This window comes from Pelmatolapia mariae, linkage group LG2 (assembly GCF_036321145.2).
Source record: "Pelmatolapia mariae isolate MD_Pm_ZW linkage group LG2, Pm_UMD_F_2, whole genome shotgun sequence".
Classification (NCBI taxonomy): domain Eukaryota; kingdom Metazoa; phylum Chordata; class Actinopteri; order Cichliformes; family Cichlidae; genus Pelmatolapia; species Pelmatolapia mariae.
Window position 1 is genome coordinate 35,254,973 of NC_086228.1, and position 17,840 is coordinate 35,272,812.

General features: G+C 38.6%; 1 protein-coding gene across 2 annotated transcripts in view; it reads right to left on the minus strand.

Moving 5' to 3' along the window:
* Positions 1–595: 595 nt before the first annotated feature.
* The window catches only part of LOC134645971 (gamma-aminobutyric acid receptor subunit alpha-2-like), a 37,865-nt gene continuing 20,620 nt past the window's right edge, over positions 596–17,840 (minus strand). For both annotated transcript variants that reach the window (XM_063499632.1, XM_063499624.1), the window contains exons 6-10: positions 17,159–17,241; positions 16,265–16,408; positions 6,772–6,924; positions 6,021–6,223; positions 596–3,290 (exon numbers count right to left, since the gene is read on the minus strand). In XM_063499632.1, the coding sequence (XP_063355702.1) occupies positions 2,982–3,290; positions 6,021–6,223; positions 6,772–6,924; positions 16,265–16,408; positions 17,159–17,241 (892 nt within the window). In that variant the 3' untranslated portion in view covers positions 596–2,981. The remainder of the gene's footprint in view (positions 3,291–6,020; positions 6,224–6,771; positions 6,925–16,264; positions 16,409–17,158; positions 17,242–17,840) is intronic.

Here is a 17,840-nt window from a genome sequence, read left to right on the forward strand (position 1 = left end):
TCATTGAGTTTCTCTAAAGGTCCCACCACTGGGTTTCACTCAGATCGATGTTGCTTGGGATCATTTGCATGTTGTATGACCTTATTTGGGCAAAGCCTCTGCTGTGAGACAGATGGCCTCATAGTCAACTCAATATACATCAACATTTTTGCTAATTGTGGTGCTGTGCATTATAGCCAAGCATCTCCACTTTTGTTTTTCCAAAGAAGATTGTTCATTGTGCATTCAATTAGCAGCACCTGGCTGCTACTTACCATCTTAAATCCTATACTTAGCTTTTTGCAGTACTGAATAGAGTCCTGTGAAAACTTTAACATGACTGTGCAGGCTCAGGAATCAACTATATATGGTGGTTCGAAACTTGTGAAGGCGTTTTACAATCCACTGTTAATTTTAGCTCTTTAAATAGCAAGTTTAAAACTCACCAACACAGTGATTAAAAGTACCCAGAACTTATATAACAACACAAAAATAAACTGAACATTTGTACATCAGTAGACTTAAAGGTTGGAACTTAAAGGACTAACAAAAGTAGCCATCTTCAGTGTCTTTCTTCATTAAGCTCTTTACAGTTAAAAAGAAAAATAAGCAGCTACGCAGTTCATTCTCTTTATTTATGTTCTTGTCTCCAAAGTCAGGACAAAGACCAGATATAAAGAACTGAAATTATGTGTTTTATTAAAAAGTGCACTGAATCAAGCATCCACCTGGACCTGAACAATCCCTTTATCTGGAATGTTTAAGACTCTGTCAGGATGTTGGAGAAATATGAATTATAGCCAACGACATAATGAAAATAAATCATAAAAATCATAGATTTTGTCTCCATGCAAAGTTTGTTTCAACAAACAAATCAAGAGAAATTAAGTTAAAATACCCATGTGAAGAAAAAGTATATCACGTCATGAAAAAACTTACACCTTAGAGTATCATGTATGACTGCTGATATGGGGCTGAACATGACTTTTCTCACACAATATACAGTAATCATGACAGAGATGGAAAGCAATCATATCTCGAGCAAAACAGGTTTAACAATACATTTTTCTCATTCTTGGAGTCCAGCATCCTCTTACTGTTCACAGATCAAAGGACATTTTTGCAGGATTTTAACCACCACCAAGATACTTCCCTAACTTTAAAGACTGAGTTACATGAGCATTTGTATTATACAAGAACAATAAACCCATGAAATTATTCTGATTTTACCCTTGATTTTAAATACATGTACTAAACTAAAAGTAAAGTAATAAAGGCGTGAATAAATAAATACTCTGGTATTAGCTTGTTGGTGTTTCTGTGAAACAGTCTCCTGCCTATAACTGACATCTCATATATATATTTTTTAATGGAAGGACTCAGAAGAGACTAAAATAGAACAAAAAGGTGAGTAAACATCCAACTTACATTTTAAAAAATGAATGTTCATGTTGTTTAGTTTCTGCTGGTGTTTAAATAGGCAAAGTGTTTGCTAGCATTATAGATTTATACTTCTGTGTTGAATCTCTGCAGAGCCTACAACTAAAGCATGATTTAGACTTCCGCGGGAAATCGACGTCCTAACGTCCGTAGTAACCGAAAACCCCTTTTATCCCTACTCTGCAACCTTCCATGCCAGTCAAGTCATTGCGTTATGCAGCAACCTGACGTGTAGTTACATACATGGATTGCTGTGAAGGGTTAAAACGGGGTTCCAAATATGGCGTAACTTATTTGGAACCCCATACAATTCACGTGTTTGTCATTGCCAGCATTTACACTTGTGGCAGGGTGCCTGCGTTACTCTGCAGCTTTGCTGCCAGAACACTAGTTGGACATTCTTGAGCCGATTAGAGTCGAAAAGAAGGCCAAGAATAGTTGTAGCAGGCTGCATTAACACAACATGTAATAGCAGTTCTAGGTAGGTCCACATCAGGTGCAAGTTCATAAAGTGTTTGCTGTTACAACGTAACAACAGCGTATATTTAACACAGAAGCATAAATACCACTTAAAGCAACACTTCTGTCCGCTCTGTTTTATTTTTTGTGGGGTCATCTGCGCACCCTGATGGCCAGAGAAAATTATTTTTATGGGTAATTTTGAATTCTTCTGTTCCCTTTTGGAGATCTAAAACTAATCCATTTATCTGCTCTTGTTGTACATAAATTATTTTTTCTGGGGTATAGCTAGTTCTGAAGTTTTCCCATTTTTTACACATATATTACACATGCACAACCTTTGGGAAATATGTCTTTTTTTATAGTGTATCGTTTGTTTCTTTGGCGATATTGTCCTGTAATCCCAAATGGTACATCGAGCTGGCAGAACCACACATTCTCATTTTATATCTATTTCTTTTCACAGCCTTTCATGATCTGGGAGTGTTTCGATAATTTTGGAGATTTTTTTCTTTCTTTTTTTTTTATTGAAGCCCCATACCTGTAGTCAAAGATAATAAAACAAGCTTTAAACTGTAACAGTACTATACAAGTGTGTTTTTGCATTGGCTTGGAAATAAAGAAAAAAAAGAGTTGAAAGACTCTTATATGAAGAAAGAAATCAAACGATAGTCAGTCCCTTTCACTCGAGACAAAAATATATACTGTTATATCAAGAAAGTGGGCATTACAGCAGAATTCAACACACTGAGAAGTGATCCGAAATCAAACGTGATTCTTAGTGATTATGTGTTTACTCTTCATTGGATCTGTATGTACAGCAGCCACGTAGTGAAACTGGAAACATACTTTGAAAGAAATATGCACTCTAATTAGAGTCATCGTACAATATATGTCACCATGAAACCATAAATATAAATATACATACACATTTACAAAAAGCCGGGCTCTTAAAAGTGCTGCAGACAGTGTAGAAAACAGGCGAAGATAGAGGGTCACACTGCAGTCCAGGGCTTCACTCTGCAAAGGTTTGTGTACATAGTTGCTGGAGGTATTTGATTCATTACTTAGACCCCAGACAAGAAGCTATCAAAATTGGTCTCTTAAACAGAGGGGACCATATTTGGTATAACGGGTTCTTTGTTTAAGTAGGTTGCCCAGTAGACGAGGTTGAAGATGCCAAAGAGAACAGGAAACAAAATCCGTGACAACCTGTCAATTTTGCTGACACTGTTGAAGGTCTTCTTGCTTTCTTGGGCCTTGCCATCCGCTTTGGGCTTGTTTGGGTCCGTTGCTCCGCCTTTGGCGATGGTGGGAAGAGTGCTGGAATCCTTGGTCACATTAGGCGCGTAGTTGGCTACTGCTACAGCGTAGGCGTTATTCTTCTTGACGATGGAGGCTCTCTCTTTCTTCTGTTGAGAGACCAAAAGGATTACCTGGAAAGGCAGCTTTACTTGTCACCATCTGCCCCTGAATTTCAAAATGCATTTACATGAAGAGAGCGGAAACGGTAATGGATCGAGCACATTTTGCAAAGTCAGAATGAAGACCACTTTTATTTTATCCAGGGATGTTCAGTTTGTGGCAGACTTATCCATGAACAGGAGGTCTAAATACTGTCTTCCATCACCCATCTTATATCCCACCTCGTGGTGAAAATTAAAACTTTATGAGGAGACAGGAAAATTACATTACAGTTGCAATTTCAAATGAATGATGAAAGATTTCTTTCACTGCATTTTAATGACTTTTCTTCAAACCTAGCCCTCTGATAATCTGCATTCTCCCTTTCAGGTTAAAGGAAATGATGGTTCATTGCTTCATTAAGCAGCTCCAGAAAAAATTCCTTTTGTTGTCTTTTTATGCTACCCGTCATGCTATATAAGATGAGCCTGCACTTATATGAGCCAGCAACTTTAATTACCACTCCTGTGGTAATTAATTGTTTAGCTAAGACAATCAAGTGCTTTTTATCTTTCTCGTTGTTTGCATGAAGGTATCATTTCTGTTGAGATTTTGTGCTTTCTCACTGTCCAGAACACGTCCTCTCTGTTTTTGTTTTCTCATTACGTTGAAATGATTTTATGCAAGATTTGCTTTCATTTCCCAAAAAAAAAAAAAAATGTCTGGATGTGCCTGGAAAAATGTTTATACCTAAATTTGATTTCTGGATTTTCCTTCTACCCTTGATATAATGTAATGTCGTACAACATGTTTATCAGAGTTTGTACTCTTAGACAGATTTTTCTGTGGTAGTTTGAGGGTTAAGCGCTCTGCTGAAGGGCAAGTCACTATGTAGTTAAATGAGACGAGTGGATTAATGGTACTTTATGTCACTGTCACCCTAGGCAGGGGTCAGCACCTCAGCTGTGGCTGCTGCAAAAAATAAATGAAACTTTATGGAAAAAAAAAACAACCCTAATATTACATCTGGCATCTGTCTGTCCGTCCACGTGTGTGGCTCTTTTTCTCCTGTTTGGTAGGAGGGGCTAAAATGGCTCTTTAGATGTTGAAGATTGCCGACCCCTGCCCTAGGGAAAACAATGGTTGGAGTCAGCGGCACAAGCAAAATTACTGTGCTATGATTTTGTGAACCTCTTGGCTTTGAAATGGCTATTTCAAAGATGGGGACCAGGCCCGCAACCACTCACACTCAGTTCCCATCTTAAAAGACACTTTGGCACATCAAGACAGCAATAAGATGGAGTCAGTCTGCTATTAGTTTGCAACTTTCAGGGTTCAGGTTGGCAGTTACATGCAATCTGTGATAAAAACAATTAGCATTAACTACTTACATTCATTAGTTACTTGGACTCTTGGACTCTAAAAGTAAGTAGCTGATGTGAATTTCAGTTTAATGTGAATTTCTATATATGTAGATGGTAACAGATACAAAGAAAGGCATTGCAGATGAGTTTTGCTAATTGGTGCAGACCAACTCAGATTGATTGCAACATTTTGTCAATCTGTCTGCAATTATAAATTAGACAGCAATTACTTACAAACCTCCACCAATCTGTCTGAGAGTGACTGCAGTCAGTCTGAATCAGATGGTGATTGGCTGGAGACAGATTGCCTCTCACCAGATGACCATACAATCAAAAATGGTTGCCCAAAGGTCGAAGGTGTTGCACATTCAACCTCTGGGGAATTGTAGTAGGTCTGTAGGACTGCCCTAATGTATGGTTTGAAGACAGTGGAACTGACAAAAAGATGGGGGGCCAAAATGCAGGTGACAGAGTTGAAGATATTGAAGATCCTGGGAGTGACCAGCATGGACACGATGAGAAATGAGCACAACGGCTCAGGCTGCAAGGAAGAAGTTCATGGAGAGCAAGCAGAGGGTTGGTGTGACAGCGGATGGACAGAGGATGTGAGGGATAGAGTGAGATGGAAGCAGATGATCCGCTGAACCCTGAAGGAAGCAGCCAAAAGAAAAAGAAAACACACAGACCCATCTTCTCATCACTAATAGAGCCTGTACTCGACAGACTGAATTTTAAAGAATCAGACACACTGCTCAGAATACTAACCAGCTATTTTTGCCTATTCCTATTATTTCTGTGGAGGTAAGCCACATTCGTCACATCCCAACATTTACAAATTTAAATCCCTTATCACTTTATGTTCTTAAAACATTTCTGCCCCCTGTTGATATAGGGATTGTAATTTGAATGTATGGTTTTGCTCGACTAAATGCTATAAAGGGTAAAAAACTGATTTTGTGGAATGACTGAGGGCTTCATGTTGGACCAAAGAGTATGTGAAAGGGCTCTCTGTGATTAAAGCGTGTCAAAAGAATTACACATTATCTGACCATTGATGGGATTCACCTTTCCTAGGCTGAGTTTGGCACCTATTAGCACCAGGGGGGATGAACACCTGACTGCACTTATATTCTTTATCGATATGCTGAGCCTCAGAGTGAGTGATTTTATTATTAGTTCTCAGTAGCTGCAGCATTCTGGCTCCACTCTTGGAAGGTTAAAGAGGCCATTACTGCTGTTTCCCTTTGCTTCCAACAAATGCCTTCAAAGCTCTCTGAGCTCTCTGAGCACTGCCTCCTTCAGCATACAGTACAATGCTAATGAATTCTCTTTGAAGGCGGAGCCTGTCAGAGGATGCGATTTCTTCTTCATTACCTTGTCAGTCACCACGCTTTTTCCATCCCAAGCCCAGCCGCGCTTTGTGAAGTAATTGACAGTAGCAAATTCAATCAAAGCGGAGAAGACGAAGGCGTAGCACACGGCAATGAACCAGTCCATGGCAGTGGCGTAGGCGACCTTAGGCAGGGAGTTCCTTGCACTGATACTCAAAGTTGTCATTGTGAGAACAGTAGTTACACCTGGAAACACACACAAGCAGATAGCCAATAATATGAGCTCTGGCAATGTTTATTAAGGTTTTTTCTACTGTAATACACATTCTGCTACACAATACTGTAATGAAGCAGGGGAACCAAGTGAGACATATGACAAGAAAATCATTTTATTTTTTCTTCTTTCGTATAACTTTTAATATTTCTTCTGGAGCTCAGGAGATTTGATGTTTTTATTTCTTTCTGTGAGCTAACCAGTGCTGAGTCACTAATATTACTTTCACTTGGCTTACAGTCAGGTCAAGCAGTAGCGTAGCCAACTGGATTTAAAAGCAGTGGGGCCTGTAAGAACTGCCCCCACCCCCTTCTCTTTATCTGTTTTCTTTTGCACAGAATTTCCCATCAGCTTCCAACAATTCCCTATATTCATCCTTCAACCTTACAGTGTTAATTTTTGACAAAACTAGGGGAAGGTCTTACTGCCATTGCAGCACACGCATAAAATCCAGCATCTACAACAGTCAGCTCAAATTAAACTGGTGCTAACAATCATCATATATGTCATATATGCTTACCAAACACAGTCCTAGCTGGCACTGATTCTCTATTCAGCCAGAAAGACACTTGGGAAAGGATGACTGTCATGATGCATGGGAGGTAAGTCTGGATAACAAAGTAGCCAATCTTCCTCTTCAGATGGAATTCAGCCGTCATCACTGTATATTCACCTGCAGACGAGAATCAGGTTTAATTACATGATGCAAAGAATTCAGCTTCTTGATTCACTCTGATTTCTTGCCATCAAACATATACTCTTACTGGCCACTTTTTAAGTACATCGTTTCAACTCCTCATTCAACTTGGTGCATTAGGCATCTAGACATAGTCAAGATGACTTACTGATCATCAGAATGGGGAAGAAAGGTAAGTTAAGCGACTTTCATCTCTTACTTTGGTAATTGGTTTATTATTCATAATGAAAACACTTTTCTTTAATCTATATATCTATCAGTGTAAAAATAGTAAAACCGGAGTGAGGGCCATGATGAATGAGTGTGTCAAGTGTTTTAACCCACACAACTGGAAACAATATCTTCTTACTCCAATTTAGCTATGCAAGTGCAAACCCACGCCTTCCTGTGCCTGTATATTCATGTAATTCACATTGTTAAAATATTATATTTATATCTCAAGCTTTAAGACAACAAAGCAGTATTAAACATAGATTAACTGTCAGCAGTGCACAGTGGATATACAGTAATAATCCATCAATACATGCAAAAGTAGGCAGTGAGAGTTCCCGGCCACCGAGCAAAGCCTAATAGCTGACAAGGCGGTCAAACCGTGCCAGCGCTGCAGTATCAGGCAGTCTTTCCAAACAGAAGATATCTCAAAGAGAAGCCAAGATTAGACATGGGAAGAAAAAGATGTGTTACCAATGGCAACAGAACAGAGAAACATAGCTCATTTGCTATGATTTTGAAATGAAGGCCTTGATATACGCTGCCACTTGGCAAGAGGAAAGTCTTTTTCAGCAGTGGGAAGGAGGGGGTAGAAGGGATGTCAATTCCACAGAATAATCCCCAAAGATGTTTTTTTGTAATATTCCCTCTCTTTCTTTAATAGCACTGTAGCTGTGCTGCTTGTGTTTCTAGCAGTTACGTGAAGACTTATTCTGTCTTTGACACAGGCATACATGCTAGCACAGGAATTTGGAGGAATCGAGTGCACTGTCAGTACTCTCTATGGAGCACTGTATCTTCTGTAATTTAATTTGCATGCCGGTCCGGTGCTTGTGTTGTGGAATGGGGGAAGGGGATGTACAAGCAAGGATATGGATGCTGATGAGTCTTCTCTGGAAAAGCTTGGGATCGCTTCACTTAGAGGGAAGACAATTATAGCATGAAGATAGTAATCCTGTCATGTTGCCCACTGAAGCACAAAACAAGTGTAGGAAACAAGGTTCCCTTCTAAATGGATGAGAACACCTCAGTCTCTGAGAACGTGCTATACAAAGGAAACTGAAGGAATATGTGTTATTTGGAAATGCTATAGAAATACTATTCAAACAACTGATGCTATACATTCATTATTTTTGTACACATCATAGCTCCTGTCATGTTGGTCAGACTGAATGGTTTTCCAGGCAAGGATAACATTTTGATAACATTTTATAATTCGGCCCACGACTAAGGCTGTAATTCCCCTGTAACTGAATGGAATTTCAGTATTTTTTTTATTACAAGATGTAATTATAGTTACCTACAATTAGATAAGTACATTAGAATAAAGGGATAGCAAATGATATTATTACAGGAAATAAAGAAATAATTAAACTGTAGGTGCAGCGTAAAAAAAAAAATTCAATGTAAGAAATGAGTAATGGGAAATATTGTTTGTTTTTCTGCAAAATTACCATGAAATTACACAATGTGCAGAAACAGTACATTATTGGCCAAATACTTCTGACTGACAGATTTTTACCCAGTGAGCATATCCTGGATATTCTCCCTTTTTTTCTAATAACCTTAAAATTAGCCTACTGTATTTGTCGGACCATAAGGCGCACCGGATTATAAGGCGCATGGATGCCTGGATGTTAAACTTAATTGTTACACCTGGTAAAGCAGCAGTTTTTACCTCTCAGTGATGTCGCAGTGTTCGTTTGACTTTGGGACCTGAAGCTGACGGAGTTTTGGACCCAGGTTACTCAGCGAGGCTCCTGACCAGTGTTGGGTAAGTTACTTTAAAAAAGTAATTAATTACTAATTACTTAGTCAATATTGTATTTAAAATACTTATCTAATTACTGTGTCAGAAAAGTAACTTAATTACTAAATAAGTAATTTAACTAAATACTTCTTAAAATCCCTATAAACCTTGAGTGGGCAAACAATAGAAATTAAACTCTATAAATAATAAACAATTTTTTTTAAAGACGGAGACTCTACAGTACGCAGCGGTAGCATCTTTTCCACAATGTAGCCTGCAAACATTTTTTAAGCTCACCTTCAGACACTTTCTGTGCTGCTGAAGTAAAATCAAGTTTTGTCAGCTTAGCAGGAGTTGCCGCGGTGTTATCCATGGATGATGAACAAGGATCACTCAGAAGTGTTCGTCTATGCTCTCGTGCTCTCGCTATTAACAGCGGCCGATAGCTTAAATATTACTGTAATATTCTTGTCTGCTTGTTTCAGAAAAGTGAAGAGACGGGAATATGTCCACTTCATAAAACAGCCACACGCTTCAGCCGAGTTCGACATCTTCCGCTTTAGAATACGACTATGCAGCAAACTGGCGCGAAATGACGTGCAGCTACACTACAGCGATGTTAAAGCGGCAGAGTTTACTTCTACGTTTAGAAGATAAATTATTGAAATTAAATAATGATATTCAGCGAGTTTAATTATTTTACAACTGTAATTAAAATACCTAAAAATGAACAGTAATTAGTTACTCTACTTTTTCAGTGGAAAAGTAATTTAATTACAGTAACGCGTTACTTAGTAATGCATTACACCCAACACTGCTCCTGACTACGTAATATCTCCGACAATCCATCAAGCGGTGCGGCTTCGTAGCTTACCAAAGTTGTACTAAAACCTTTTTTGACAGATTTTTGAGCGCCGTGTAGCACATAAAATCGGTTCGCGGTCAGTAAGCACAACCAGAATGCATGCTGTAACTAGTGAGTTACAAGGCATCTCACAATGCTACTGATTTAGTAGTGTTTTTGACAGCTGTATGCCTGCAGCTGGTATCAGCAGAGAAGCCACCATAAACTAAAAGCTGCCCAGCAACAAACCAACAAAATGATGAAGTTAGCACCTTGCTAATGAATATAGTGGAGTATTTAGCAGCTAAAGAGCCAGAAGTACCCCCCAGGAGACCCTTAAGAGCTAAGAGTATGTGATTTGCTAAATGTACAGAAACAACTCTAAATGAATGCTATTTTTAATCAGTACTGGCTGGATGTGTGGGGGAAGGGGAAAGCGTTTTAGGCATTTTAACAAACAAGAAAACACACTTTAGTTAAGCTGTCCTTTAGTACTACAATACTTTCCACACTGTGTGTGAAGTAAAGCATCACTACATTCAGCTCTGTTCAGGCATGGATTTTTATGAATAATGCATTCAACAAAAAGATGTTTCTGAGACAACAAACATATATTTTGAATTGTGAGATTCTTCTAACAGTGTCTTGGTGTATTCACAGGCTTATGCAAGATGTCCGTCCCTGTAAAGCCAGAGAGTGCATTAGTTCGTGCCAAATGACCTAGTTTGCAAGTACGCTACACCACACACTGACACACTAGTAATGAATGATTAATTTAAAGTCAGCCAATCAGATAATGTGGAGTGACTAGCTAAACAAGAGAAACAGCTACTGGCAGGCATTCTGCCTTCCACCAAAGCATCAAACACCATTTAACCTATATAGGAAAATTTGGTCCATGTAAGGGTATTCTTACATAATAAAACTGCAGAAGGGATTCCCTTGATGGGGGATTTCAGTCACTGGGGAAATACTGTGTACTGGTAATTGATACCTAAAGGGAACATTGGTGGAACACTCAGGGATGCAGTAGCATGCACATATTCATTCTCCGGTGTAACTTCAAACTAAAACCCAACATTGCAGCTATAATTTCAGCCTGTATTTAAATTCACAGCTGACTAATTAAAAAAAAGAAAGAAAAACCTAGTCCTTTTTTAGTTCTATTAAAAGCAGAATGATCACACATCTTTCAGTAAATATGGTCTTAGACTTTGATACAAGAACACAGGTTTAGATCTTGTGTTTTTTTCTTCAATACTTTCACCTACTTTATCCTGAAATACATCAAAGCTCCAGCATGAAAAAGTTCCAGAAATGAAAAAAGTAGAACATCTTGTGAGAAAAGGGGGACTCACTCTCCACGCTCAGGCTCATACAAAAGACATCCAACTCCACAGCAAAGCTTTGTAAACCACCCACTCTTTCCTTAAGTGTACCTTTAAAGTCTGCAGGCGATAACCCTCAGGTCAGTGTCCTCCACAGGAGCAAATTTCTCAAACTCTTGCATGATCATCAAATGTAACTCATTCTTTACATTTGTGATAATCCATCCCAGGCATTATTCACATTTCCACTCTGATCTCACTTTCTTCCCTGAGAGGTTCAAAACAGTGCTTTTCCCCCTTTTTAGCTAATTTAGCCCCTGCTAGGGCTGATACATTTTCAAAGGAAGTTTCAGCGTTCTTTAAACTGATGAATCCAAACTGACAATACTTTATCTTTAAATAGCCAGAATCAATCAGTCCATGTACAAACAATACAGATTTAAAAGATGGTGGTGGTGGGTGGGGGGGGGACGACGTCAGTCTTCCAGCAATTACAGCCTACTTTCCCATTCTCACCACTATAATCACCGTGACTTCTATCATCATCTTGCAAAAGCTGCATATCCAGAAAGGTTTCTTCTGTCAGGTTTTCCTCAGAAGTAGTATTACTAAAATTAGATCAGCGCTGTCACTCAGCGACACAGAGTATATTGGATGCTTTCAGATCTCTCATCCTCTGCAATTTACTTGACCTACACCACAGATGCTGCTCTGCTAAATGCTGTAGAAAGTACATTCAGTAATTCTAATTGGTTGGGTAAACTTATTCTTTTAGGTGTAAAGTAGCTTTTAAGGCTAATCAAGACTTTTCTATCATGCCAGTGCCATAAAGGACACGCCTCTGTAACTATGCAACATTAAATTTGACGGCAAACTTGTGGTTCCCAATGTTTCTTATAATAACCCAGTATGTTATTTCACTTTTTACATTTATGCCACTGTATTTTTGGGGGGACAACGCTGCACTTGTATTTCACTAGATTTATTATAAAGGACTACTTAATAATTATTTTGTAAATTTACATAATTCTACTAAAAATGATAAAATTGTAGCCAGCATTATATAAATAAAATTAGTACCAGATAGGACTAACTTTAAAAGTAAAATTATGTATAATTTATAAAACAGTGAAAAAAAATCAGTCAGTAAGACGAGAAGATGCTATAATAAAGCCAGTCCATCACTTCCTAAGCATCTATTTTTTTTACTTTTATTATACTTTTCTCACTTTTCTTTAAACGTTGCTTGTTAAGCCCTTTGTGACTTGTGTTTGGAATAGTGCTATATAGGTACTTTTTGATTAGTTTATGCTTATGCGACCATGGCAACATCCATTGTCACCATGACAACATGCACCATAATAAATTGTGTGTCCGCTGAAGTTGGTTCATCTGTCAGGTCTGTTTTGTCATCCTCCAGGCTCTGCTTCACTCATTCTTACCCATGACATCGTCATTATTTTTATCATTATTGTTGTTATTATTATTACATGACTGCTGCTGTTTATTCTGTGATAAACAGCACTGCGTTAACTTCTCATACCACAGTGCTCCCACTCTGCTACAACAACTAACCAACCACATCCACCCCATCACATCTCACTGCACCGATCAGGCGGCCTATTTATGCTTGTCGATGTTACTGCTGCTCCACTCCACCCAGCCTCCACCTGCTTTGGTTCTGCTCTGTTTGTACACACCCTGGGGGGTATTTATTTCTAAATTAATAACTGTTGGGGGATTACTTGCAATGGTTCCTGCATGTTATTTATCACTATGCTGTGAATTTCATTCTGCTACACGGTACTGCTACAGCAGGCAGCTTTACCAACAGGGGGCCATTTTCCCCAAATAATTCAGATTTCCATTTTTATTTTGCATTATAGTTTATGATAGAATCAAATGTAATGTTAAAAAAACAATATAATAAGGACATAAAAAGAAATATAAAACAGATCTTGTAAATAAAGGTAAATTTTTCTTGTCTTTATGTGAAAACAATCCTCACAAAACCAAGACTAGAACATATCATTCGTCTCACTAACTTAGAGTGCATTAAATACCCTTTATGGCTGATTTGCTTATCACCAATATCACATCATCTGCCATCGCGAAGGCAGATTTCTGTCGCTTCCAGCGTTTGAAGGAAAACAGCTGCCATCATCCTCTCATCCTTTTAGAAGAAGCCTGGTAGCCTCACACTGCCTCGCTATTTAAATTCAGACTTGCGGCATGTTTAGTTACCCCATCTTACAACCAGCTTTTTTGATCTAATCTTTCAAGTTACATCTATGTGTTTCCTACATCTTGGACAGTGATGGTGTCGCTTTCATCTTCACACACACACAAGTTTCGATCTTGTTTCTTGGCATCTGTGTTGGCGTATGTAGAAGTGTATTGCTTCTATTTTTAATCCTCATTATCTCTTACTTTTTTTTTTTGGTATGGATTTGTTTTTTTTTTCTGAACTTTGTCAACGATATGCTTGTTAGAACACTTTTTTGAAATAATTTAACTTGACAACCGATTACCTTGGACAGAGCATATTTCTATTTCTGTGTATAGCCAGCAAAGTTTCAAGACAACATGTTCGTTGCTGCCACGTTTCCCTGTGCTTTAAAAACCCAGCTCAAACTTTAAGACCTGAATGAAAAACATCTATTTAGTCCTTGTATTCTACATATAATCAAAGAAAAATAGAGAGTGTAACAAGAGAACTGTTTTCAGAATTTACAAAAACGCACTGCAAGCATGTTACATGTGTGGATGATGCATAGTTGCGTGTCTGAAAGAAGAAAAAATTGGCCAATATATCAGTTTTTTAAAATCACCAATATCAGTATCAGTCGTGAAATTTGAATATAAGGGCTCTATGCTCCATTTATGTTTTGATGAGCATTTTGGGGGGTAGTCAGTTGATTCGTACAGATGGGGAAGGTATATTTCTGATTGGTCAGTGTCCACCCTAACTCACCTGAACACACACCTCTCAGACCAACTAAAAAATAATTTTTTTTTTACAACCTAAAACCATCCAGAATGATGTAGTACTTACATCATACTTCTTGTCCTTGGAAGTTTATATATAAATAGATGTTAAACAGAAGTTTACCATCTATTTAGTGATAAATGGGACCATAACCACAAAATCAGCAACATGCTTCTAAAAATAAGACCTGATATCAGCAATTGAGTTTTTACAAGCACAGCTGTTACCCCTTGCTTGTTTTCAAAAAACTCCAGGTCTGTCTTTTAAGTACAGTAGTAATGTTAAGCTAGTTAGCCATATACCCTGTATAAATGATATAGTATGCAAGCATCATGGTAAAGCCAATAACATTAGAGCAGACAAGCATACATTAGTGAATGTATTTATAAAGTAAGCAAGAACTTTATCCAAGTAGGTTCATAACTAAATTAAATAGTCCACTACAGTCTACTTTGATGATGAACTTGAGCCTTCTTCTTCCATTTCCTGTGGAGGAGCCATATGTGGCGCGTTCTATCTCTGCAAATCTCCAGATAGGAGATGGGAGGAAAATCCTGATCCATTCCGTGAAATTAACATCCGATTCACTGTTTCTATAACATGTTTTATAGCCTAGTGGATCACAAGTTCTAACTTGCGATTCCTTAAGTGAATGATCGCTGGTAAAGATTAGATCTTGTCATGTATAAGAGTGTGTCTGCTCCTCTGTGTCGGCCCATAATGGCAGCTGTGCAAAGACAACAAACAGCAAGCATAACATTTCTCCAGAGGTGCCACAAATAGCAGCTCAGTCTGAGATTTCAGTTCAAGTCACCCTCGTAGTAAATATTGATGCTGATGATCAGCCATGAATTTGCTACTCAGTGCTGATGTTTCAAGGATTTGTGCGAGGGTCTTGTAAAATAATACAATCTGTTGCTCTAAATCAGGGGTCCCCAATCCCAGTCCACGAGGGCCGGTGTCCCTGCAGGTTTTAGATGTGTCCTTGATCCATCACAGCTGATTTAAATGGATAAATTACCTTCTCAACATGTCTTGGAGTTCTCCAGAGGCCTGGTAATGAACTAATCATGTGATTCAGGTGTGTTGACCCAGGGTGAGATCTAAAACCTGCAGGGACACCGGCCCTCGTGGACTGGGATTGGGGACCCCTGCTCTAAATCCATTTTAACTGTCGTTCAGTCAGCTTAGTGGTCGTTTTCACGCTGACATTCACTCTTTTGTGGCTCAAGATAGACCAGCATGCAAAGATTACTATTCTGTCTGCATTTAAGTCACTAGCCAATGTCTCATGAAGAGTCAAAAGCCTCCTTATAAAACCTAGTAAGCAAGCTACTCATTTTTATGTAGATTATAGATATTTTTTAGACTTTAATGCATCTCTCCACTCTAGTCAGACACTTCAGTTTCTGTGTGCTTTTATGCTAACATACCAAAGGACATCTGAAAGACAGAAGTTGTTCTTCTCTCCTAGAGCATCTCTGTTATGTCTCTGACTGCTAAAGCAGATGCGCGTTAGTTGTTGCTTCTAGTAATGCATCAGCATTTCTTATTTTTTACTGGTAAATGCAAAAAATCCACCCAAATAAACAGCCAGTCTTTGTTCTCCAAACAAGTAAAAAGGCTCGTCACTGCAACAGCTCACTGCCATGCAGCTTTTGGGTCTCCAAACCAGGATAAACACACAATAACAAAATATAGACCAGCGCAGTAGAAAATGCCAAACTCCTGTTATGTCAAATGATTTCCATGCAAAAGCCAGAGCAAAGATGTCTCTGCATTTTCCAAGCCAAATAAAGTGAGTAATATAAAGACAAAACTTAGCAAAGCGTGTCACAGCGGGCTTACGGCCGCCTCCTGCAACATGTAGGAGGTGGACAACATCCTCCCAAACAAGCACAAAATCACAGTTCAGTTTGATTTTCACACTAAAACACACTGGAAGTGAGAAAGATATTCAGGTTGCTGACTCCACAAAGTGGATGCAGTGGAAGGCATACAACAGATTCTTACGGCTTCAGATTATTGCCGTGTTTAGTCACCAAAGGGTGTAATAGAAATACTCGCTGGAACCAATCTGGCAAATGTTCATTATTCTCTAGTATTTGAAAATGTCTGTGGATGAAGTGAGTGAGGAGAAGAAAAAAGGATCAAGAGGCGGATTTGATTCCCAACAGGCTTCGACAGACTCTTACCTGTACTCGATTTGATGGTTTCTTGTCCGACCGTTTGCCCAAGCAGGTCGTACTGGTTCAGCCGAGAGCTTTCTCCTTCCACTACAACAGACTCGGAAGCATTGCGAGTCCAAGCGTAAGTCACCTCTGAGATTGTGTAGGCATCTAAAAAGAGGAAGAGGGTAGACCCATGGGAGGTAAACTGATACGTTTTTCTAAAATCCAAATGAAAAGCCTCCTTTTACATTGTGTTTAAATGATACTGCTGAGAGAAACAAAGCCCCTCACTGCTTTATGATGTCACTTGTAAAACACCAACAAGATATCAATACATAGTGACATTTGCCCTTTTCAGTCAGCCACAGAATTTACTGAATATTGGATATGAGAGTGTGTCTGCTGACCTGAGAATGTCTAATGAAACAGGGGAACATTTTTACTTCAGTACATTCAGTAATTGCAATATTCTGTCAGTCATGTTGCACAGTAACATGTGAAATACTGTAGATCACCACATAAAGAAGACAGGACATCAAGGCATTTCAGACATGACCCACTGAGTTAGGATAATTATTGCTTTTAAAGCAACATCTTGAAACAGCTTAAAGCAAAAAATTCCATCCAAATGTGAAAAAGCATTAGCAGAATTAAATACCCAACAAAAATATTTGGATGAGCTTAGCATTGGTTTCCCCATTTTTCCCAGGGACTTTTCCAATTAGTCCTCTATCCGTAGTGTTGTTTGTGCCACTGCCAAAAAACTGAGCCATGCATTCTAGCTTCACTTGTTCCTGAGGCTCCTCTCTCGCCAAAGGACCAGTGAGAAGAAGGAAGGAAAGAAAAAACAAAAAAAGAAACAAAGCAGCATTTTACTTTTGAGTTCCCTCAGGCACTATCATCATCAGAGTTACTCACAGCTGCCAAATTTTAGTGGACAGGAATGAGAGTCCATGGGGAAATCCTCCAGATGCATTGGGCACTCTGCATGCACAGTTAACCTGCATCCAATTCACAGAAAATGGAGGAGACTTTGCAAATGCATGAAAAGTATACAGCAGAGATAGAAAGAAAAATAAACTCACAAGCCTCATGCACTATTCAAGACACTTCCCATCTGTAATGCCTTGAAACAAAAATTATCATCTTAACTGTAATCAGCGGAGCAAAACAAACGAGGTGCTGCAGAGACCAGCAGAGATGGTGACACTGTAGGTTAGCTCTGTGCTGTTTAAGACAATATCCAACCACTGCAAAAATACACAGTGCTTACAAATGTATCAGACCAGCAGCCAATGTACGGTTTATGCCACAGCTGCCGAAAAATCATTTTTTAATGTATAACGGTTAATCTACCAGGACAGTCTGTTTAAACAAAATAATGTTTTCAGTGCTGAGCTGTAATTCTTATTGTTATCCATGAATCTTCAACTTGGCTATTTTTCAAAAAAGCAGAAAAAATAGTAAAGCACATTATTAGTTTTTACTGAGATGCCAAATTACAGATGTTTGTGTTTCTAAATGGGAAAATTACTTTTACTGTTTGAATGTCACTTCTCAGAGTCCAGTGTGCCGGCACAAATTTAGGTATAAAAACATG